At 33.7% G+C, this 24,039-nt stretch overlaps 1 protein-coding gene across 10 annotated transcripts in view; it reads left to right on the top strand.

The window, feature by feature from the left end:
* Fut8 (fucosyltransferase 8) overlaps positions 1-24,039 on the top strand; it is a 337,433-nt gene that overhangs the window by 117,871 nt on the left and 195,523 nt on the right. For all 10 annotated transcript variants that reach the window (XM_046461672.2, XM_058584583.1, XM_058584587.1 and 7 more), the window contains one exon: positions 2,039-2,129. In XM_046461672.2, coding sequence (XP_046317628.1) covers positions 2,104-2,129 — 26 coding nt within the window. In that variant the 5' untranslated portion in view covers positions 2,039-2,103. The remainder of the gene's footprint in view (positions 1-2,038; positions 2,130-24,039) is intronic.

Below are 24,039 nucleotides of genomic sequence, written 5' to 3'. Positions count from 1 at the left end.
GGCATTATAATTTCATGGGACTGTCATTGTATTGTGGTCCATCATTGGCCAAAATGTCATTATGTAGCACATAACTGTCATTTATCTAATTAACATGATTTGGGAACATGAGATAGGACCACTTCTAAGATTACTGTGTCAGAGCTTTCTTGGGATCTAATCATTAGATACTAATCATTAGATACTATTTTTTTTGGTACTTGAGGTGTTCCTATTTCTCAAGAGCCTTTACTTAGAGTATAAACAATTATGATAGGAGTAATGATGCTATAAACTAGAGGTTAAGAATTGGCTGTATATTGGCTGAACAGTGACCTGGTGCTTTGAACAGAAGATTATAACTTTTCTTTCATTCTACTATTCTCCTTCCCATGGGAGCTTTTCAAATTTTAATGAGTATATAAATCACTGGGGAATCTATTTAAATGCTTAAATCTGATTCAGTATGTCCTCAGCAGGACCTGAGATTCTGCATTTCTAACAACTCTCAGAGAAGGCTGAAGTTACTGATTCCTAAACCAGACTTTTCTCCTTTCTCTGGTTTGAGAACCACTAATGTTTGGTTTGGATCCACTGTTGGACCTGCAGTTGGATGGTGGCTTAATATAAAATAGCTTTGTTAATAAGTTAATTTTTTCTCCTTTTATAAGTGGTGAATAATCATAAAGTAAAATAATTTCTTCCAAACCTACCGATCTAGATCTATTCTGAGCCATCACCAAAGAGGCAGATTCCTCTGGATAGGTTGAGTTTTCTTTCACAATTTAATCCTGCCTTGAATGTAGAGGTATGCTTATCACTTGTCCTTTTCCTGAAAGATCTGAGGTTTTTCAGTAATCTTATGCATATTTAAGGAAAACTGACTAATGGGAGATAGGATGAAACAATTAGCAAATTGTCTCAGACAATTTGTCTTCATTAAAGCCATTATTGCTGTTAATTATTGATTTCTCTTAATGATTGGGTTGTCTATGGATTTCAAAAAGTGTGTTTGGTTTTAATCTCATACTGATTGCTTTTCCCCACTTTTTGCAGTTTCAAGTACTCAAACTTGTCATAAAAATATGGGACATTGCCTTGAGCCAAATAAATGGCAGTCTTTCTAAATAGAACTTTGAATACAAACCAAATTTATAAAGTGTGCTAATTGTTCTTTACATCTAGGGTTTTATATTACCAAGGCATAACTGATCAGATGAGTAAAAAGTTAATCTTTTTTTTTTTTAGCTGCCATCCTTCTAGATCCTCAATACCCTCTCCCGCTCCTGGATCTTTCCTTTTTTCTTTACAGACCTGGATTTTCAAAGGCATGGATTCTTTGCTTTTGGCTGTTGATGATTATGTGAATATTACCCTTTAATTTTTAATTCAGACTACCCATAGAGAGATTACCTTTTAATCAGAGAGTTAAAATGAAAGTTAGGGATTCAGGGGATTCCTACAAAAGGGTGAAAAAAGTGCTCAATTTTAGGATCCCAAACAAAGCATTTTGATTGGCACGTGGAGACCCTTGCATGCACACAAACGTCCATATTTGAATATTTATAGAAGATAACCTGTCAGATTGCAAATATTTTAATTTGTCAAGCTTGGCTGATTTCCTCAGTTGGATGTTAGTTGAATTCTGGATGAGGGACTGTAAATATGTTCTGGAGGGGAACATTCTTTTTTTGTCCTTGAAATTATTTGAATGTTCTTGACCCCCTCCCCCTTGCCTCCTTTTTTAAAGCTGTGGTTCCTTTCTGTCTTAGGCAAAATCCATGTTCTTTCTGAGGGAAAAATATTAACATAGGATAATAACTATAAAGACTCAATGTTTTAAAACTACGTCTCTTCACATTTAGCCATCAAGAATTTAAAAAATAATTCAAACTATTTCTTTAGTCTTTACTTTCAAAGAAGCTACCCTGGAGAAGCAGATTTGGGGATATATGTTTTGTTTGAATGGTTTCATGTGAGATATATTTCATGTTAACAACAAAGTAAATGTGTAGTTTTAAAATAATTAACATTTTTTCTTTTGTCTTGTTTTGAACAGCTAATAATTTTTGTGACCCAGATTTAAGCAATAATATATTCACCTGGATTACCGTGGTTTCATGAATGTCTTCTCTTCTTGGGAAAGGAAGGTAAGCCATTTTTCACAGTTAATATAAAATAGCTTTGTTAAATTTTTCTCCTTTTATAAATCAGGAACCCTATTCCTCAATATAGTCTACTTTTAGAGATGATATAATCATATGACAATTTCTGGAGCAGGTGTACATTCTATGCTCCATCTGTTAGACCATCTTGTCTCTTACATAGGCATGGTCACCTGAACAGTTTACTTTTACACATATAACTCTGATAAAACTAGATAGGTTACTTTTTTTTTTTTTTCCTTTTGATGTTTAAAATTTTTATCTCTTGTGAGCTGACATAATTGAATCTGCTTTGTCAGTTATTACTGTAGTTAGAAACTATATCAAATACTAAGTCTCAGTTTTACTTAGATATTGACTTTGTTTTGGGGTTTCAGGAATGTAGGGTCTCATGTTTTATATTTTTGTAAATTCAGGGTGGAACTTTTACAATATTCTTTTCCATCTTACTCAGGCAGCCATTTTTGTTCCATTTGACTAACTTGTTTTGTTAAAAATTTTTTTCTAGATATTTATAAAATCTTTCACTTGTTATTGCTTTTTCCTATCCTTTTTCTGATCATCCAACCCATCTAACTCACTCTACTTCTTCATTATCTTCCTAGGAAAATTTATTTGTCTGAATGTAGCTATCCCATGGTTTAAAGTTTTGCCCAAGTTTCTAATTTTGTAGTGGTTCATTATCTGTACTGTTTAAAGGCTTTAGAGATGTCTGTTGTTTGTATTGTATCGCAGATATAGAAATAATACTGAAGTAAAATTTATATATATATATGTAAAGTGAAAATACTGCTAATATCCCCTAGGTCTGGTCATTCTGATAGTCTTACTAAGTTTGAGGATTATTTTATAATAGTGCTTTTAGATTTCTTAAGGTGAATTATGTAGTACATTTATTTACCTTAACTTATTAAACCAGCATTCTTTTAGTTAAGTAGATTAAAACTCAGTTAAATAAAGTTTAAACAAGTAATATAAAATATAAGAAGGTGTTTTTCAGTTTGATTTGAGGGAAAAAGTTGGCTGTATTTCTTGCTGTAAGAGCCAGCAAATAGCACTATACAGTGGATTAAGATTTTCTAAGTAAATTGTTTTCGATAAATGTTAATTTCATGGTGATAGCAAATGTTGGGGGCTGGCATCCAAGTGCCACATTTTGCATAAAAATTTAGCTTTCTCTCTCTTTATTCTTTTTTCTTCTAGAGGAAATCTCTAAAACTTAAATTTGTGTAGAAATATGATAATGCTATTTCAGGAATAAAATAACAGGCTTTATTTTTCTGAAAATTAAGCAATAAGGATGACCAATGAATTGTAGTACTTAATGATAGCTTTTTTTTTTTTTTAGGATAGTTTTTTTCTATATTCCCTATGGAAATTTAATATTTGGGTGTTCATTCAGGAAACAATTTAATTTATAATAACAACATGAGATCTAAATGATCCCCACAATATTTGATTGTCCATGTTTCATTGCTTCTGAAAGAAAGGAAGTGTATTTAATAATTTATACCATTTTTATTTTGTTTGTTTGTTTTGTTTTTTGGTGCTCGGTATCGAACCCAGGGCCTTGTGCATGCAAGGCAAGCATTCTACCAACTGAGCTATATCCTCAGCCCCGCCCCATTTTTATTTATAAAAACTAATTAATCATATTTTAGGTAATATATGTGCCATTGAGACATTCAGATTTCCAAATTTTTTCCTTCTCCCTCATAAGTGTTATATATTACTAATCAATTAGTAAAATGTGAAGGTGAGAAATGAAAATGTGGTTTCTGGTTCAGCCTGGAATAAGCTTAGAATTCATCACTTTGTCCTAACACATAAAAAGTTGAATAAACCGAAAAGTTAGTAGTTCTTACTTAACTTAAGAGAATGAAGTCATAGAGCAAACTGCTGTCCCCAAATTGGACAAAGACAAATACACAGAACTGCAACTTATTTGAATAGAAATCCAGGGGTAGAAACCACCATAGGAATCAATAGGGTTCTTGCCAGCGTAGACAAATCTGAATTGTAAGAATTATTGAGGCCCAGTGTGAACAAATTTGAGTATTAAAAACTCCAAGAGAACCGAGTCATAGGGATAATGACAAAAGTCATTTGTGACTTTCCCTTCAGGAGTTTGACCAGTTCCTACAGTGAATATTAAAGGGGGGTGGGGAGAAATCCCCTGATGCTTCTAACAACAGGAGAGGAAAAGTAATCATTTTGAAATATACCAGAGCATTCTGTTCTTCTTAACAAGGTTTGCTCTCAAGTACTACAAGTACTTTACTAGAGCCTTTTAGGGTTTTATCAGAACCTAACAGACCTGGGGAAGGGTGAAGAAAGGAAGTATTCAACTCCTGCTGACTCTAATCATCCTGCTCCACCTAAGGAGGTGGGAGTGGGGGTAGACTGAGAAGTACTTGCTGTCAGGGGCACAGGCTCACTAAAAAGACTGAGACCTAATCATAGGACTTATAATTTGAAACGTCCTCTGCAACCTCCCTATCACTACTGTTTCACTGCTTCTACTACAAGTAATTTACAAACTGCACATATATGGCAAAAATGAGCACTGGCCCATAAAACTAGGCCAAAATGAGGAATGTGACCCTGATACTGCAACAAGGGACAAAAGTAAGAATTAATCCTATATCTCCCAGGAAATCAGGTAAACAAGAGAGTGAAGTGAAATATTTAAGTGTTGAAAGGAGGAAAATACCAAACGAAAAAAACTGCTAAATACACAAACAAAAAAATATCAAACCCACACATACACGATCACAAATTCTTTATTGAGAATTAATTGTGATCCTGCATCTGGAACCTCACTGGTAGTACTCTTTTTATTCCTGCTCCTGTGATCCATTTTCAAATGGCAAATGTTTGTCCTTAGTGAACTCTCTGGCCCTAGAGGATGAATATCAAGAATGTGAACCTGGTACTGAGACAAAGGAGACAATTCCCTAAAGCCCTCATAGCTATAGTTCCTTTTATGCAGCACATCATGTCTAACTTCCAACGAAAACTTACAAAATTAGGAGACATATTAAAAGGCAAAAGAGCAGTATAAAGAGAGCAAGCATCAGAATCAGACTGAGACATGGCAGAGATAAAATCATCATAAAGAATTTCTCTGAGATTTAGGCTGTGTCAGAAGAAATTTCACAAAACAAAGGAAAAAAAAAGACTAGTAAAAGGAGCAGAATATACAGTAACTAAGGTAAGGGACAACAACCAAAGGTAGAACATACATGTATTGAGAATACCAGAAGGAAAAGAAAAAGAACAGAAGACATATTTGAAGCAACGATGACTTGAGATTTTCCCTAAATTAATGTCAGATACTAAAACTGTTTCATACAACTCTTGGTTTCAGTAGAACAAAATTTGAAAACTACTATTAATTAATAATACATTCTGGCCAAGTTAATGTTTGATAACTATTGGCCTGAGCTCACTGTGTATTTCTACCTTAATTCTTTTGAGTGATCTTGAGGAAGAACAGAAGCAGATAAGAAAGGACAGGGGAGAATTTGTAAAGGAAGATGAACTTTTAAAATGGATTTAGAAGACTAATAGAAGATAAAATATGTTGTGTGATAAATTTCAGAGCTTTCTAAAGGAGAGGTTTGATTTTTTTGAAACAAGTATTACTTCTCTTTCTAAAGGAGAGGTTTGTTTGAAATGGTGATGTTTTCTATCTAAGACCACCGTTATCCTGCTGTTCTTTCTTTTAGAGGTAGGTGGTGGGGAGCAGTACCATAAGCTTAAATTATTGAAATATAAGGTCACAAGATAGGATGGAGAGAATTTTAGTTTCTTTCTCTACACTTTAATTCCTATTCTTTGTTGCTTAAACTGATGTTTAAGTTATTTGCCTCTGATTTAAAAAGGGGTCTGATTCTTTGCAAAGCAGCTATTCTGGTGATAAAAATGCTTTCAGTATTAATTCATTAATACTGGATTAATACTGGGTTGACATCCATTTGTATGCTAAATGCTGCACCATTGTTATTGTTTGGCATTTATTAGCTAACCTCTATATTTTGCATTCTAAATGCTGCACCATTGTTATTGTTTGGCATTTATTAGCTAACCTCTATATTTTGCATTAATTGGCATTTATAAATGTCCTATATTTTGCTCTTGAGAGAATATCCTAAAAGGGAGTAATGGTGGGAAATAGCCTTTTCTCATATAGATGGCAGCCTGGAAGCATTGGAGTAAAGATCTTTGTTTAAGCATTTCCAGGTTATTTATTGAGTAGTTAAGATAGGAAATTATAATCTTATAAAATATGGAGGTTCTTAAAACATAGTCACGTAGACTCATGATAGTGACCCTACCAGGAATCATCAGCACAGATACAATTCTCTCAAGGAATTGGAAATCATTTTTATTAAAATTAGATCACTGAAATTGTTTTCTTCTCTGTAGAGTATAAACACGATAAATAAAACAAACCAACTTCCTCAGATCATAGTAAGTAAAGTCTGAGGACAAAAATCTAGAATTTCTATCTTTTCTTGGCTGCTAACTAGGTGTATAAATCTTAGTCAACTTTTAGTCACTTCTTTCCTCAGTTTTCTATCTTCAAAATGGAAATAATGCTTGCCTTACAAAGCAGTGATGATAATCACTTGAGGAAAGGTGTGCAAAAGTGTGTTGCATGCCTGATACATATTTGTCATGCAACAAGTATTACTTCTCTTTGTCTTTTCTTGTGGCATCATTAATGTCTGGTAGTTTTGAGATCAAATTATTTTATCTTTCTCAACCTCATTTTCCTTTAACATAAGATCAGTGATGCCTGCTTTATAAACTTGGAGTTCAAGTTCAGTTCCTAGTATAGTCTAGGACATTTTGAATTTGAATGTTAAATTGGCTAAAATCTTATATGAATATTTGAGTTTTGCTAGATAGATCTTTTGGATACAAAAAAATCACAATATCTGGTAGGAGGAATATAATAAGGGAAAATGAATTTCGAAGATATTTTTGTGGGAGATACAGTAGCTTATTGCATTTACACTTAATGTAATTCATTGTGAAAATAGGAAATTATGGAGTTAAAGGACTGTTCACTTGGCATAACCACATCTAGAAGGAATTTGCATAGAGTGCTAAGTTTAGAATTCAGCCACTTGAACATCTTTTTTGCTTTTATTTATTTATTTTTCTTAAGTGATTTGAGTTTATTGACATAAATGGTTTTGTGGGTGGATCTTGAAATTAATCAGTACTGAAAATTTTTTGTTTGGTAATTACGAGATAAAGGACTAATTAAACCAGTATTAAAGTTTAGTTGAGGAATTAGGGTCAGTACTCATAAGTGAATCACATTAAATGAGTTTTGAATTAAATCAAATATTATCGTTGAGTTTGTGTGTCAAATCAGTATAATTTCTTTGACATAGTCATAGGATTGAAATCAATGTATATATGGTTTGTTGTATTAAAGAGCTGCATTGATGAACTAGAGAGTTTGTATTTTTTAAAATATTTATTTTTTTAGGTGTAGATGGATACAACACGATGCCTTTATTTTTATGTGGTGCTGAGGATCGAACCCAGGTCCCGCCCGTGCTAGGCAAATGCTCTACCGCTGAGCCACAATTCCAGCCCCTAGAGAGTTTGTATTTTTAAGGATGTTGTATTTCGATGAATTTTAGTTTTCGGCGGACACAACATCTTTGTTTGTATGTGGTGCTGAGGATCGAACCCGGGCCGCACGCATGCCAGGCGAGCGCGCTACCGCTTGAGCCACATCCCCAGCCCTCGATGAATTTTAATTAGATTTACTTAAATGTGAATCACTTTCATGACATTCTTTAGTCTTCTTCAAGCATCATATTCTTTTAAAATTAATTAATTAATTTTATTTTATTCTTTTACATAAAGGAAGCACTGGTTGTATGTGATGTAGAGTCACACCATTTGTGCAATAATACCCATACATAGGGGTAATAATGTCCATCTCATTCCATTATCTCCCCCCACCACCTCCCATCTCTTCCTTCCCCTCTGCTCAATCCAAAGTTCCTCTACACCCCATCCCCCATTATGGATTAGCATCCACTTATCAGAGAAAACATTCAGCCTCTGATTTTTTGGGGATTGGCTTACTTTGCTTACCATGATATTCTCCAACTCTGTCCATTTACCTGGAAATGCCATGATTTCATTCTTTAAGGCTGCGTGGTATTCCATTGTGTATATATATCCATTCATCTATTGAAGGTCATCTCTGGGCTGTTTCCACAGTTTAGCTATTGTGAATTGAGCTGCATCACTGTAGCACAAGCATCATATTTTTACATGGCTCATGTTCCCTGTGCAAACTTCTACCTTAAGTCTGAACTCATCTCTTATCCCCACCCCTACCTTGAGCTGGATAATTATTTGGGCACATTTCTTATGTATGTAAACTGACTAAGTGTAAATGAGCTAAGAAGTGAAAGGATGAACTGTGCATTTGTCTAAAGGTTCTACTTTAGAACTTGGAATTTCCAAATGAAAGAAAACAGAGTAAATACTTCTAGAGGTTTCTTAGCAGATCTGTTTCGTAGTGATTTTTAAAGACCAAAATTTTAATTGGAATGAAAAGATTTCGGCATGTTTTGTTATTTCATTTGTGCCTTCCTTCTCCCTTTATATTTCCTGGAAAGAGGTGTGGGAGGGTAAGGGAAGGGGAAGGGGATTAGCAAGGATGGTGGAATATGATGGTCATCATTATACCAAGTACATATATGAAGACTTGAATTGGGAGTCAACATACCTTATATTCAAACAGAGATATGAATAATTGTGATATATATGTATATTAATAATTGTAATGCAAAAAAGTACATGTATAATGGCACAAATTGACATGAACATACTTTATATATAGAGATATGAAAAATTGTGCTCTATATGTGTAATAAGGATTGTAATGCATTCCACTGTTGTCATGTATTAAAAAAATAATAAAATCAATAAAAAAGAGAAAACAAGTAAAGAACATAATATTCATTCAAAAACTATTTCCTGGAAAAGCAAAATAAATATTTGATGAACTCAAGTATAACTTTGCAGTTTAATTGGTCTTGTTAGGGTTTTTCTACGTGTGCCAGCTGGACCTTTTGCAGCTTAGTACTGGAATAGTAGCTTGACAGTACTTCTACTTTTTCTTTCTCCAGTGAATGTTAGATCAAAGGAAAACACATAACCAGCTGTTAGATTCATATTTCCTTTGAATGATGTTTTGAAGCACAGAAGGAACTTCTTAAAACAAAGCTACACAGAGTTTCTGAGAAACACCGTCATGCTGTTTTTTTACCCCCTATATATTTTATCTCCGTGGCTTCCCATACATAGACTGAACTGAATGATGAAGGCTAATTAATGTGAAGGGTGGCCTGGTCCTAAAATGAAAATTTTTTCTCATGGCCACCTGAAAGGGGGGTGGGAAGGGGATAGGGTGAGAAAAGGAGGGATGGAGAGAGGGAGGAGGAGATGGAGGAAGAAGGAGGAAGGCAGGGAAGGCGAGGAGAGAAGAGAGACAAGTCTTCACTCTCTGAATTCTGTGATTCTGTAAGCCTCTTGGTAACAGGGACCATAGTTTTATTTTTGTAGAGTTGGTGTCTTGCATATAATATAATTTTATCTTTTGAGTTTATAAATCTGTGAAAATAAATGAAAACAAAACTAATTTCAAAGTTGCAAAAGGAGGTAACTGCAGAAGTGAAGAAGCATGAAAGAACAGTGTTGGCCATCCATTCATTCAATACTTAAACAAAGGTCTACAATGTACCAGGTACTTCTCTAAGCAATGGAAGTAAAGCAATGATTAAAATGGACTCAGTCCCTATACTTATGGAATATAGATAGTCTAGAACAGTGAGTGGCATAAGTACATGAATGACTATTTTGTGGAAAATGATTGGGATATGAAGTTTTTCTGTTAGGAAGTGAAGTTTGTCATATTCATTCTATTAGAAGAATTTTGTTAATGAAAAAAAGTGTTAACTGAGAAAAAAGTTAAATAATGGTAATCCATAAAATTTAGTACTGTAGCATCCTTAAAAATAATTTTATACACACACACACACACACACACACACATTGGCTAAACAAAGGTTCTTTACATAATGCCAAATTAAACAAAGAAGGTAGTAGCATAGGATGTATGAAATGATTTCTTTAAAATTATTTGTATCAAAATGTCTCTCTATGGTGAAAAACGATAACAGTGAATGATTCTTTTAGCAGGGAAATTTGTTTGGGTGACATTTCCTTTATCCTTTATGCATTTTTATGATTGTTTGATTTTGCTTTTACCATGACCACGTGTCACTACTTAAAAATAATAAAGTTGCTCTAAAACATTTTGTATGAATAGATCTTTTTAGCTTAGTATCTGTAACATTAAGCATAATTATTGGTTGATGATCCATTTTCCTATGAGTAGAAAATGTATCTACATTAAAGAATTCTGAGTTTTCTTTCCCAAAACCAATCAGAGGAGAATACCTTTAACATTGAACATTTATCTATAATACTCGAAGGTGCGGTATAGTTTTGAAATGTGTGTAATGGTAGTAATTTTAATTTTGTTTCTGAGATACTTTGGGATATTCCTACAAAATTAAATGAGGAAAACTCAGTTTAAAAAATTAATTTTTTTTTTAGTTGTAGATGGACACAATACCTTTACTTTTATTTATTTGTATGTGGTGCTGAGGATCGAACCCAGTGGTGAGCACTCTACCACTGAGCCTAGAACCCCAGCTCCAGAGAACTCAATTTTTTTAAAGCTTTTTTTTTTTTTTTAGTATTTAGATCCTTTATTTGAATGTGTAGTTCTTAATAGACACTAGCTTGAACTATATTTTTTAATATGAAGGTTGTTTTGATTCTGCTTATTATGACTAAACTGATTTTCTTAATAAGAAGAGAGAATACCTGCTTTGGGGGAGCCATGGTTATATCTAATCAGTAGTCATAGTTTTCATAGTATAATAGGGCATATTAAATTATTATACATGACTTCTTTTTTTAACTTCTTCCAATAATTTGCTGTTTTTATCAGGATAAATTAATGAACTAATCAAAACATTCCATTGTTCACAATTGCTTATAACAAACTCATTTTATTAGAAATGTTCTAGCAACATTGTTATCATCATCATCCCTCCAAAAGATAAAGTTGAGTTTAGTTACTGGGTTTCAAACCATACATGATTCAATTTTAAAATGGTCTCTGGGTCTTGAACGTTTTTATTTATTTTTTTAATATTTTAGTTGGACACAATAGCTTTTTATTTTGTTTATTGGTACTGATGATCGAACCTAGGGCCTTGAACATGCTAGGCAAGTGCTCTACCCCTGAGCCACGACCCCAGCCCCCTGTTGAACTTTTTAAATGATATTATTATTATCATCCATCATCATCATCATCATCATCATCATCATCATTTTTAAATATTTATTTTTTAGTTTTTGGTGAACATAATATCTTTATTTTATATATATTTGGTGCTGAGGATCGAACCTAGTGCCTCATGCATAGTAGGTGAGCACTCTACCACTGAGCTACAACCCCAGCCCCAATTATTATTATTTTTAAAATTTTTTTTTAAGTTGCAGGTGGACACAGTACCTTTAATTTATTTTTACTTGGTGCTGAGGATTGAACCCAGTGCCTCACATGTGCTAGGCAAGTGCTCTACCACTGAGCCACAACCCCAGGCCCAAATGATATTATTTTAAAAAGAATAAAGTATAAAAATAAGGAGCACAGGCAGCCCCAGGAAGTCCCACCAATATCCGCAGAGCTGCTCAGTGGTCTGGAGGCAGCCCATAGCCACAGAGCTGCATCTCTGAACACATCGCCTAATACACCCCCCCCCCCCCAATCACCTGACCTGATATTCCATTACTGAAAGTAGCCGCCTCCATCTTGGGAAACCTTCCTTGCCATTTTTATTTGAGCAACTCCTAGCTTGGAACACTGGCTGGGCAGGTACCAATAGTCCCCAACTCCCCACTCTCCCCCAGCAGGCGCCACAGTGACTGCCCAATAAAAAACAACTTTCCAAGACAGGTGCATAGCCCCCAGAGCGCAACCCACAACACCTCTGGAGAGAAAGGTTCCTGAGTAGGAAGTAGAAAGGGAAACAGTGAGTAAGATACAGTTTAGAGACTAAATTAGAGACCAGGAACTGTGAGATCTATAGGTGATATAAGGAGATAAGACCAAGTGCCTATATCACACGAGTGGGCCCCAAAGGAGATCCTTGGGGTGCAGTCTCCTCTCAGGGACCACCAGTTGGTGCCATGTCCCACTTCCAGTTGGTGCCATATCCCACTTCCAAGTGCCCTGTACCCAAGATGAACCCTTCCACCTGGTAACCTTCACCATCCTGAGGGTGGAGATACCAGAAAACAACACCTATTGAATGAGAAGGGAAGCAGGAAAGATACTGATCTCCAACCAAAACAACCATTGTTTCTTCCTTCAAGATTTTTTCCTCCTTTTTTCTCCTTCTCTATTCTCCTGTCCTCACATCCCCATCATTTGTGAAACCATACTTTACATGAATTAGGATACTGAAGACTGGGATGTCTGAATAGTGTATTACAGTTGTGTTGTATATTCTTTTATCTACTATTTTTACATTTTTAATTTTTCTTAATATTTATGTGTGTTTGTTTTATGTACTCTATTGCCTTCCCACTTACTTGTCTCCTGAAAATCACTTTCTCTCTCTTTTCCTGCTACTAACCATCATCTTTAGATTCCTCTTTCACACTTCCTAAGATCTAATAACTCTATATTCTCACCTCCTACCCCTCAGTTCCTCATTTTACACCTCACCCCCTATTGTTTGTCTACCATCAGAAACTGTAAATCCTTTTGCAAACCATTTCTGTAAATGTCTTATTAGCAAGTATTTGGTTTAAGGTTGTATATTATTTGTATTGGGATCTGTTAATATTGTTCTTCCCCTCAAAGGAGAGGTATTGGAACCCTACAGGGGCACTATGAGCCTATAGGGTAAAAACAGTAACACCGTGGATCTGCAGTGTTAGAAGGGAAGACACACGAACAACATGAAAAAACAAGGGAAAAAGTGCCCCAAACAAACCAAGATACTACATTATTAGAATCCATGGCTACAAAACAGAAGAAACGACAGAGAAGGAGTTCAGGATGTACATAATTAAAATGTTCTGTGAATTAAAGGATGATATAAGAGGACAAATGCAAGCAGTAAAAGATCATTTCGATAAAGAGCTACATAAGCAAATACAGGAAGCAAAAGAACTTCAATAAAGAGATAGAGGTTCTGAAAAAAAAAACAACAACCAGAAATCCTTAAAATGAAAGAAGCAATAAAATAAATTAAAAGCTCAGTAGAAAGCAACACCAACAGATTAGACTGCTTGGAAGATGGGACCTGAGACAATATATAATATTGAAAAGAATGTTGACCACACAGTAAAGTTGATAAAAAACCATGAGCAAAACATTCAAGAAATATGGGATAACATAAAAAGACAATTTAAGAGTTATTGGGATAGAGGAAGGTAGAGAGTTCCAAACCAAACGAATGAACAATCTATTCAGTGAAATGATATCAGAAAAATTTCCAAACATGAAGAATGAATTGGAAAACCAACTATAAGATGCTTACAGGACGCCAGAATGTACAAAATCACAACAGATCCACTCCAAGGCACATTATCATGAAAATATCTAGCATACACAATAAGGAGAGAATCTTAAAAGCCATGAGAGAAAGGAATCAGATTTATATATAGGAGGAAATCAATTAAAATCTCTGCAGATTTTTCAACCCAGACCCAGAAAGGTAGAAGACCCAAAAAATTCCACCACAAAACTTCTAGAACTAGTAAATGAATTCAGCAAAATGGCAGGTTATAAAATCAACACCCATAAATCAAAGGCATTTCTGTATATCAATGTCAAATCCTCTGAAAGAGAAAGGAGAAAAACTACCCGATTTACAATAGCCTCAAAAAAAAAAAAGAAAAAAACAAAACAAAACCTTGGGAATCAGCTTAACTAAAGAGATGAAAGACCTGCACAATGAAAACTACAGAACACTAAAGAAAGAAATTAAAGAAGACCTTAGAAGATGCAAAGAGCTCCCTTTTTCTTGGATAGGCAGAATTAATATTGTCAAAATGACCATACTACCAAAATCATTATATAGATTTAATATATATCCAATTAAGATCCCAATGACATTCCTCTAGAAATAGAAAAAGCAGTCTTGAAATTCATCTGGAAAAATAAGAGACACAGAATAGCTAAAGCAATGTATTCTCTCTTCTTATTAAGAAAATCAGCTTAGTCAAAAAAATAAGCAGAATCAAAATAAATCTTCAGATTAAAAAATATATTATAAAAATATAAAAAGTACATATTCAAACTAAGGTTCTAAATACTAAAAAAAAACCCTAATGGTTTCAGATGTCTGATCTATAAGTGGGACACGAAAACGTGTATATAAATAAAAATATAGTGAACCATTGCTCTCATTTATTCATTTTTAGGTTTGTTTGCTGTATTTTAGGCGTTGTTCCCGATGGATACCAGTGAGCAGCCAGAAATTATTGATCCGTTGACACTCATATTCCAGTGGGTAGATGAATACTAAACAACTGAGTAATATTAAACAACTGAGTACATGCAATGGATAGGTTTTCTAGAGAAAAGTAATTACAGCAGGAAAAGTGATAGGGAATGTTGGAGTTGGAAGAATTTCATTTTTCTATAAAATGGTTAGGGAAGGTTTCATTGAGAAGTTGATAATCAAGGGATACCCTGAATTTGATGAGGGGACAGAGTTGTGGGATATTTGGGCATCTGAGTTTCTGGAAAGTTCAAAAGCCCTGTATTGAGCGCAGAATCACCATATTTAGAAACATAGGAAATGAATTGTTCAATTGTTTTATTTTCATTTTTCTGATATATTCTAAGATTCACTAAAGGGAGGGTGGATTATTTGTCTTGCTCATTGTTATATCCTTGGCACTTGGTATGGTACCAAACACTTGGTAGGCAATAGATAAATATGGGTGATTAGGGAGAGTTTCAAATGAATTTTTTTCTTTAAAGTTAAAAATGTTTTTACTACTAGCTGGGGATGGTGCACACACCATAATTCCAGTGACTGGGGAGATTGAGTCAGGGTGATGGCAAGTTCAAGGCCTGGGCAATTCACTGAGACTCTGTATCAAATTAAAAAGGTGGAGGGAGGGGCTGAGGATATAGCTCCACAAAAAGTACCCCCTGGATTCAGTCTCCACTACCAAAAACAAAATAACAACAACAAAAATTGAAAATACCTCCTGCTACTAAAATATATCTAGTGCAAAGGTCTTTATAGATTGTCTTGATTGACTCTCTTTGATGTTATGCATGAGAAAACATACATTTAGGTAGGAGGATTCTTCCAATTAATTACTGGTAGTGTTTTTAGGACAATAAAGATTTTTATCTCTTACTCTAATTTTACTCCATTGGTGGAGATCCACTGATTTCAGATGTCTGATCTACAAGTGGGAAGATACTTGCTTTGAAAAATCTCTCTGTAGTAGAATTTGGAAATCAGGCTCTGGAGTCAGCTCGCTGTGTTGAAATTCCTGCTTGACATTTGCTAACTGTTTGGTTCCACACTCCACCCACCCCAACGTCACCTTTTAATGCCTTGGTTTTTATTTTCTGTAAGACATGTTGTATTCAGGCATGGCTGCTAGGGAGGCTGAAGTAGGAAGATCACCAGTTTTAGGTTAGCCATGGCAACTTAGTGAGATCCTGACTAAAAATTAAAAAATAAAAAGGGTGGGGATGTAGCTTGGTAGTAGAGTACAACCCCTGGCTTCAGTTCCTAGCAACCTTGCTCCCATACATAGATAATGTTTTAGTCAGCTTTTTCACTGCTGTGACTAAAAGACCTGACCAAAACAATTGTAGAGAAGGAAGAGTTTATTTGGGGCTCACAGTTTCAGAGGTCTCCATCCATAGACAGCTGGCTCCATTTCTCTGGGCTTGAGGTGAGGCAGAACATCATGGCAGAACGGTGAGCTCTGAGAATTCTTCAGCATCTGCTACCATATAATTGTTCTTTCCTAAAAATTGTTTTTGCTCAGGCTCATGGATTTTCATGCAGGAACACATGTAGATTGGCATTCAGGTAATTCAAGGGGATCATTTAGTTAAAAAAAACAAAAAGGTCTTGTGTAGCTCTTAGTTCATCTTGTGTAGCTCTTACTTCAGGGACTTCTCCCAAAATTTCTTGTTGCTTTGGACTTTTAAAATACTATAGTACCAAAAGTGCTTTCAAAAAGCAATCCCAGGTAATTTTAGGACTCACTTGTTTTGTCTTTTTTTTTTTTTTTTGTCTTTAAGGAATCAGTTTGAGCTTCTTATTGTCCAATGTCTGTTGTTTTGTCCAGTTTTCTAGTTGTTTACACTTGGAGAGTATTTTTTTTTTTTGTGGTGTTGGGAATTGAAACCAGGGCCTTGTGCATGCAAGGCAAACAGTCTACCAACTGAACTATATCCCCAGCCCTGGAGAGTAATTTTGACCTGTTACTTCTTGTGTGACAGTAGAGTTCTCTTAATACTTTAAGCATGGGGAATAATATTCTTAACATGACATACATCCTGCCTATTTCAAATTAGGTTCAAGTATCATTATGTGTTAAAATTAATTTTTAAATGTCGTTTAAACAGCATTTCTGTTATTTTGACTGAGTTTTATCTAATATCAGTTACTTGTCACTGATGCATTCAAAGTTGGCATAAATCTAATTATTTACAATAACTGTTTTTTTAAAATCTGATGTTTTTTTATACTTCTGTACCTCACTAAATATCTCCACCTGTGTTTTGGTTCCCACCCACCTGCCCTTCCTTCTTGCCTTCTTTCCTTTTTTCCTGAATTTGATAAAACAACAAAAAACTTAACTCTTATTTAGTATAGAAACTTTTTATCAGTGAAAAACATTGGTTTTTTATTCTATCTATTGAGGTATAGTGAAATGATATTAGTTTAGTACTAATTATTATTATTTTTTTTAGAGAGAAAGAGAGAGAGGAGAGAGAGAGAGAGAATTTTTAATGTTTATTTATTTATTTTTTTTAGTTTTCGGTGGACACAACATCTTTGTTTGTATGTGGTGCTAAGGATCGAACCCGGGCCGCACGCATGCCAGGCGAGCGTGCTACCGCTTGAGCCACATCCCCAGCCCCCTAATTATTTCTTTAAAATCTCCTGCCCTTTCTCCTTCTTCTGTCCCTCCTGATTGAACTCAGGGATACACTACCACTGAGCTACACCCCCAGTCCTTTTTATTTTGAGACAGGGTCTTCTTGGTAGTTTGTTCAGGTTGTTGTTGAACTTGTGATCCTTCTGCCTCAGTGTCTTGAGTAGCTGGGATTACAAGTGTGTGCCATGCCTTCTTCTTTGGACCCTTATTGCAGGCATAATAATGAGCTTTAACAATTATTTTGTACTAATCCAAAAGAATATGATCCAAAAGAATATGGAAGCCAAATTTGTAGAATGGTGAAACAGAAAGTTAGAAGCTTGGGTCCCTGTGGACACTGTGCAGCATTTTCACTTGTCTCCAGGCTTCTTTCATGAAAGAAAAAAAACCAATCTCAATATTATTTAAAGTGCTTCTATATTGACACAATGTATTATGTACTTGTACCCCTGTTCAGAGAGGAGTAAGAATAAATAATAATGCATTGTTGAAATTTAATCATGTACAGAGGAGTGTGTGTGTGTGTGTGTATATATATATATATATATATATATATGAAGGGAAAGAAAATATAAGGAAAGTTGAAGGAGAATAACAAATTAATTCATTAAATAACACGAATGAAAGTTTGTAGAACTACATTGACCATGCTGTGGACATTGGGAAATTATATTAGATTAATGAGAAATAGAAACTTATTCTAAATTTATTTTATAGGAAAAAATACTGAAGTTTAGTGATATGTACAACCATTTACACATTAAATTTTGTTGAATATTGTGGGTTGGTTAGGAAAGCTGGTGATATTGATAGGCTGCATAATTCATTCTTATCTTTAGAAGATAGATCAACAGTTTTTTATAGGTTATGCTCTTTGACTTGCTATACCATTGTTAAATGAAGTATTTATAACTATATTCTATCCACCCCACCCCCATAAAGTCCTTATTATTAATGACTTAATTTTATCTGCTCTCAAAATTTTGGACTGCTAAATCTTTTGAAAAATATTATCAAATATTGTATTAGACATTTCCTGTTGAAGAGTTTGTGGATTGTATATAAGTTTGTTTTTTTTGCAACAAATTTATCTCTTCACATTAACTACTAAATGCAGTGTTAAAGAACTCTGTACCCCTTCAAGAGTTGGCTTAAATGCAGCTCTTTTTTCTGTCTTTATATCTTTTTCTGTCTCCCTTCTTCTCTTCCTTCCTTCCTTGTGCTGAGTGAGGATTGAACTCAGGGCCTTGTGCATGCTAGGCAAGCACCCTATAGCTATGTTGTATCTCCAGACTTTTGGCTTGAAATTATATTTAGACCTATTGATTTCTGATCATCTACTTTTGGATTTTTTTTTTTGCACATAAAAATAAATGAATAGATGGGGATATAGCTTAGTTGGTAGAGTGCTTGCCTTGCATGCACAAGGACCTGGGTTCAATCCCCAGCACTACAAAAATAAATAAATAAACAAACAAGTAAATAAATAAAATTAATGAATATGAAAGTAATTTTGAATTCTAGTTCTAAGGCTTGATTTTTTTTTTATTTTAGAATTTTGACTGTCAGTATTAAATAAATATTTGTATCCTTGGGTGGTATTCATCATTATTTTATTCAACAAACAATAATAATAATAAAGAGTTTGCTATATTTTAGGTGCTATCCTCTAAGTTCTTGCTTTACTGATATATATATATATATATATATATATATATATATATATATATATATATATATATCTACTTATTTATATATATATATATCTTTTGGTATAGGAAGAAAATAAACCAATAAGTTTGATGAATATTAATAGCAAAGGGCAAGTACTTTAAAAAAAAAAAAAGGATGTTGTAGCATTCTGGAAGGTTATTGTAGTCATTCTTCCATCAGTGTTCCAATGTTGTTCTGGAACCCACCCTCAGGAGTAATTCCTGATTAGTCTAAGCTAATAATAGTAATCCCCATTTCACTTGTTGGAGGTAGACTTTGCAAGGGACAGATGATTCAATCTTGGCTAATAAGATGTGCATGTCTTCTAGGGAGACTTTTGCCAGTAGTTTCTTTTTAAAATGAGACAGACTGGAAGAGATTATCAGTTGTTCTTTTGCACATAATTGCATGTGGCTGGAATTGAGGCAGGTGTCTTGCTAGCAAGAAGAAAGCTAGCCTGATGACAAAATAAAGGGGTCATAATAAAGGGGCACAAAAGAAAGACAAAAAGAGGTATTTTACTGTTTCATCAAACCATTGAGTTAAATAACTTTTTGTCAAATGAGAAATAAAAATTTTCTGCTTTTTAAGACCAGTTTGATTTCCATTTTTTGCACTTATTTTCTAATATGTCATATTGATGTAGGGACTGATGAAAAAAAAAGTGGTATTTAAGTAGAGATCTGAATTATAAAAATAAGCCAGATCATGATCAAAGGAGAAAGGTTGAAGGAACAGTGAAAACAAAGGTCCTGTGATGGATAAGAACTTGGCATAATCTAGAAACCTGCAGCAGGCTAGTATATTAATTATCAAGGGAAAGATAATAGTAACTAGAATTTATAAATTGCTTTATAGCATACAAGTTACATTTTCTTATTATCATATGATCTTCACAATAATGTGAGTTTACATAATTGTCATTCTTATTGTATAGTTTGGTAAAGCACCCATATATTATAGCCCATGATTAAAGGCTTATTCTTTCTGCTATATATTGGTGCCAATAAAGTATGTATTATATGTGTGCAAGCATATTTGTACACACAGCCAGAGAAAATGGTCAAGTATATGTCTCTCCTGGTTTTATTAAAAAAACGATTTGGGGCAGTATTAATTTATTCAAGGCTGAAGGTACATATGGTAAGACCAGATTTCTAAGTCTGCTTGAATATTATAAATTAATTATGTTGATAAACACAGCCGGATGTGTTATCGTGTGTAATGGTTAAGGTGAATGAGATGCTCCTGATGGAAACCTCATTAATGTGATTATGTGTTTTTACTTCATTATTAGGAATATCATCAATTTCTAAAATATTGGCTGGTTTCCAAGAATTAATAAGTATTTCATACTCATATATTCAAGATGCCTGGCATTTTAAACTTTTATGTGCATATTCTGCGACCCTACTAATAATAAATGTGAAAGTGTGATAGACGACCCCGTAAGTAATGAATGAAAATTGAGTTTCATAATTTTGATAGGGACTGTAAGAAAATTTTCTTCTCCACTTTTCATCTTGCTTTCTTGGCTTCCTATATTTCAGTGCAATTGATTTCACCAAATGCTTTTATATAAAGCAGAAGTTGATTTCACCAGCATTAAAGGGCCATTTTTGTTTTTGTTACTATTTTTACCTTACATTAATAAACAACTTTACAAACTACTGTTTTTCTTTATAGGTATATTGGGTAATAAGAAAGTTTAATAAATTCTGTAGCCATACTCAATTTTAAAATGAATCACAATCAAAGGAGAATGTATTTAAAGATTCATTAAACTTATTTCATTTCTCTGTTAAAAATTTTCGTTACATAGAATTGTTTCAAGAAGCAGTCAGTCTATGATAATGATTTTGGTTTTTATTCTTTCCAGTTTGTCGCAACATAGAGAATAATTATTATTTGAATGTTTGTGATCATTCCATTTATTCTGAAAAAAAAAAAAGAATGGTAAGCAACTAAGAAGATTCAGCCGTTTCTCTGTTTGTTTTAAAATTATATTACTAGTTATTCCACTCTTTGAAGTGTATGAAAAATATAATTTTCACAATAACATTTGAATTGAAGTCAATCTGTAGAATAATAATGAAATTTTTTCATTAAAAGTAAGAATGTACTATGGTTATGATTTTGCGAGAAAAAAAGATCTGTTGTTGAAACTCAAAATGCAATTATATAATTTAGGCATTTAATGAATTTGCCACTTTTATTTATTTATTGACATTTTCAACTACATTCACAAAATGGGGGTAGTTTAAACTTTCTCTTAATATTTTTTCAACCTTATTGAAGTATAACTTACATCAGTAAAATGTACCCATATTTATCATACATTTAAATGATTTTGTCCAAATCTATACTTTCACGTAACTGTCATTTTCCTTTTTTATTTTTTTGGTATTGGGGATTGAACCCAGTGATGCTTTGCTACTGAGCCACATCCCCAGCTCTTTTTATTTCTTATTTTGAGAGAGGTCTCATGAAGTTGTTTAGGGCCTCACTAAGTTGCTGAGGCTGGCCTTGAATTTGTGATTGTCCTGCCTCAGCCTCCGGCCTCCAAGTTACTGGGTTTATAGGCACTACTATGCCTGGCCACGTTTCCTTTATTAAATTACTTTTTTGCTTGCTGGCAAGCATGAATATCATGTTAATTACTATATATTAGTTTTTCTGTTGTAGAACTTCACGAAAATTGAATCATACGGTGTATATTTTTTGTTGCTAGTATCTTTTTTCAAGTGTGTCTTGGAGATTTAGCTTTGTTGTGCATATCCATAGTTTGTTTTTACTGATAATAGTATTCCATTTTATGAATGTGCCATAAATTATCCATTCATTTGTTGAAGGCTGTTATAAATAAGGTGGCCATGTACATTCTTGTACAATTCTTTTATATACATATGTTTTAATTTCCTTTGTAAATATGTAAAAATAGACTTGTTGAATTATATGGTAATTATATATTTAACTTTGCAAGAAACTTTCAAGTTATTGTTTTTCTTTTTTCTGTTTTCTGGAAGAATTTGTGTACAACTGTAGTTATAGCTTCTATAGAAGTCACACATAAAGCCATATGGGCCAGGAGTTTTCTTTGTGGGAAGGTTTAGAAATCCACATTTAAATTCAGTTAATGAGGAGATGAATGACTTCCATTTACTTTTGTCACTTGAACAGTTTTCTATTCATAATGATATTTATTGTAAGGTGGCATCGTTGTGGTGAAGTTATGAAGCACTACAGAGTCTGAAACTAAGCTCTTGTTAATTGTGTAGTTGACCCTTCCAGCAGTTTTCTCACTGACCTCACTATGTGTAATTTTTATTTCTCTGTCTTCACCTTAACTTTTCCTCTGGAGTACCTTACTCTGTTCTTAAACCTTCCCAGAGAATTTCATAAAATTTCAGATGTTTTGGGGTATTTTTGTCTAGAAGTTCTATTTTTTTGTTATATGTAGGTTTTTTTTGAACACACTGTTTTCTTTAAATCTTATTATATATTTTGTTAGTTGTTTTAGTTGTTTTCTGCTGTTATCATTTTTAGTGTTTTGGGAATTGTTTCAGCTGGGTTATGGATTAATTTTCCTCTCGATTTTCACTCTAATAAGAAAATATTTTTGGCAAGCTAATTCATAATTTTTCAACCATACCTCTATTGATAGGGAATTATGTGCTCCCCCACCACCCTCTGCCAGTTTGCATTCATTGCAAACCATGCTGTACCAAATAACCTTATGAATACATTTTGTTCATATGTTAAGACGTATCTTAGTATACATTCTTGCTAGTATTCTTTCTTGTTTGAGGGCACGAATATATAACTATTTTATATATAATACCATATTGCTCTTTGCATAAGGCACACATATTTATATTAATTAAATAAATGCTGACTTATTTTTAATGAATTAGACAACACCCCTTCAATGAACGTGGTTCATAGAAGAGCAGGACAAACTTTTGGTCTGCCATTTGGTTTTACAGAAGATCGTCACATTACTCATTGTCTTTAATATTAAAGTGATGTTGCATGAATATGTGACTATTGGTCATTTTCGTATTTGTTAGATTTAAGAATAGTCAATTTGGCAGTGTTATAAATGGTACTGCATCTATTCTTTTTTTAATATAATGATTGAACTATTTTTATATTTGGGAACTGGGGGTGGAGGGGAATGGGTAGGTAACAGTCAAAGGATCTAGTTTCTTTTAATCCTAGAAATCTACTTGACAGATAATCCCTATAATTAACAATACTGTTTTGTATACTAAAAATTTGTTAAGAGGATAGAGCTTATAGAAAGTGTTATTATCAAAGATAACAATAACATCAATGATAATAATGAAAAATACAATAAGAGGGTAAGAGAATACTTTTGGAGATTGTGGATAGGTTGATGATATAGATTTTGGTGATGGGTTCTCAGGTGTATACTATCTCCAAACTCATTAGGTTATGCATATAAACTACAAACAGCTTTTTTTTTTTTAAAAAAGGAATGTAATCCTTTTTGCTTAAAAGGAATGTAATCCTCTGTGCCCAGCTAATAGACTGTATTTTAACAAATCATACATACATGGAGTATAACTTCCCTTTCTTGTGTTTGTACATGATATGGAGTTACACTGGTTCATGTATTCATATATGAACATAGGAAAGTTATGTCTGATTAATTCTACTTTTTTTCCCATTCCTTTCCCCCCACTTTCCTGTCCAATCTGGTCAACCTCTACCCCCCCCACCCCTAATCCCCCATTTTGAGTCAGTATCTGCATATCAGAGAGAAATTTAGCCTTTGGTTTTTGGGACTGGCTTATTTCACTTAGCATAATAGTTTCCAAGTTTCATCCATTTATTGGCAAATGCCATAATTTCTCTCTTCTCTGTGGTTGAGTAA

Source organism: Marmota monax, unplaced genomic scaffold, assembly GCF_021218885.2.
Source record: "Marmota monax isolate L192 unplaced genomic scaffold, Marmota_monax_Labrador192_F-V1.1 WCK01_AAM20220418_F8-fsc00001, whole genome shotgun sequence".
Classification (NCBI taxonomy): Eukaryota; Metazoa; Chordata; class Mammalia; order Rodentia; family Sciuridae; genus Marmota; species Marmota monax.
Note: the sequence above shows the minus strand (reverse complement) of the source record. Positions and strands in the feature narration are given on the sequence as shown.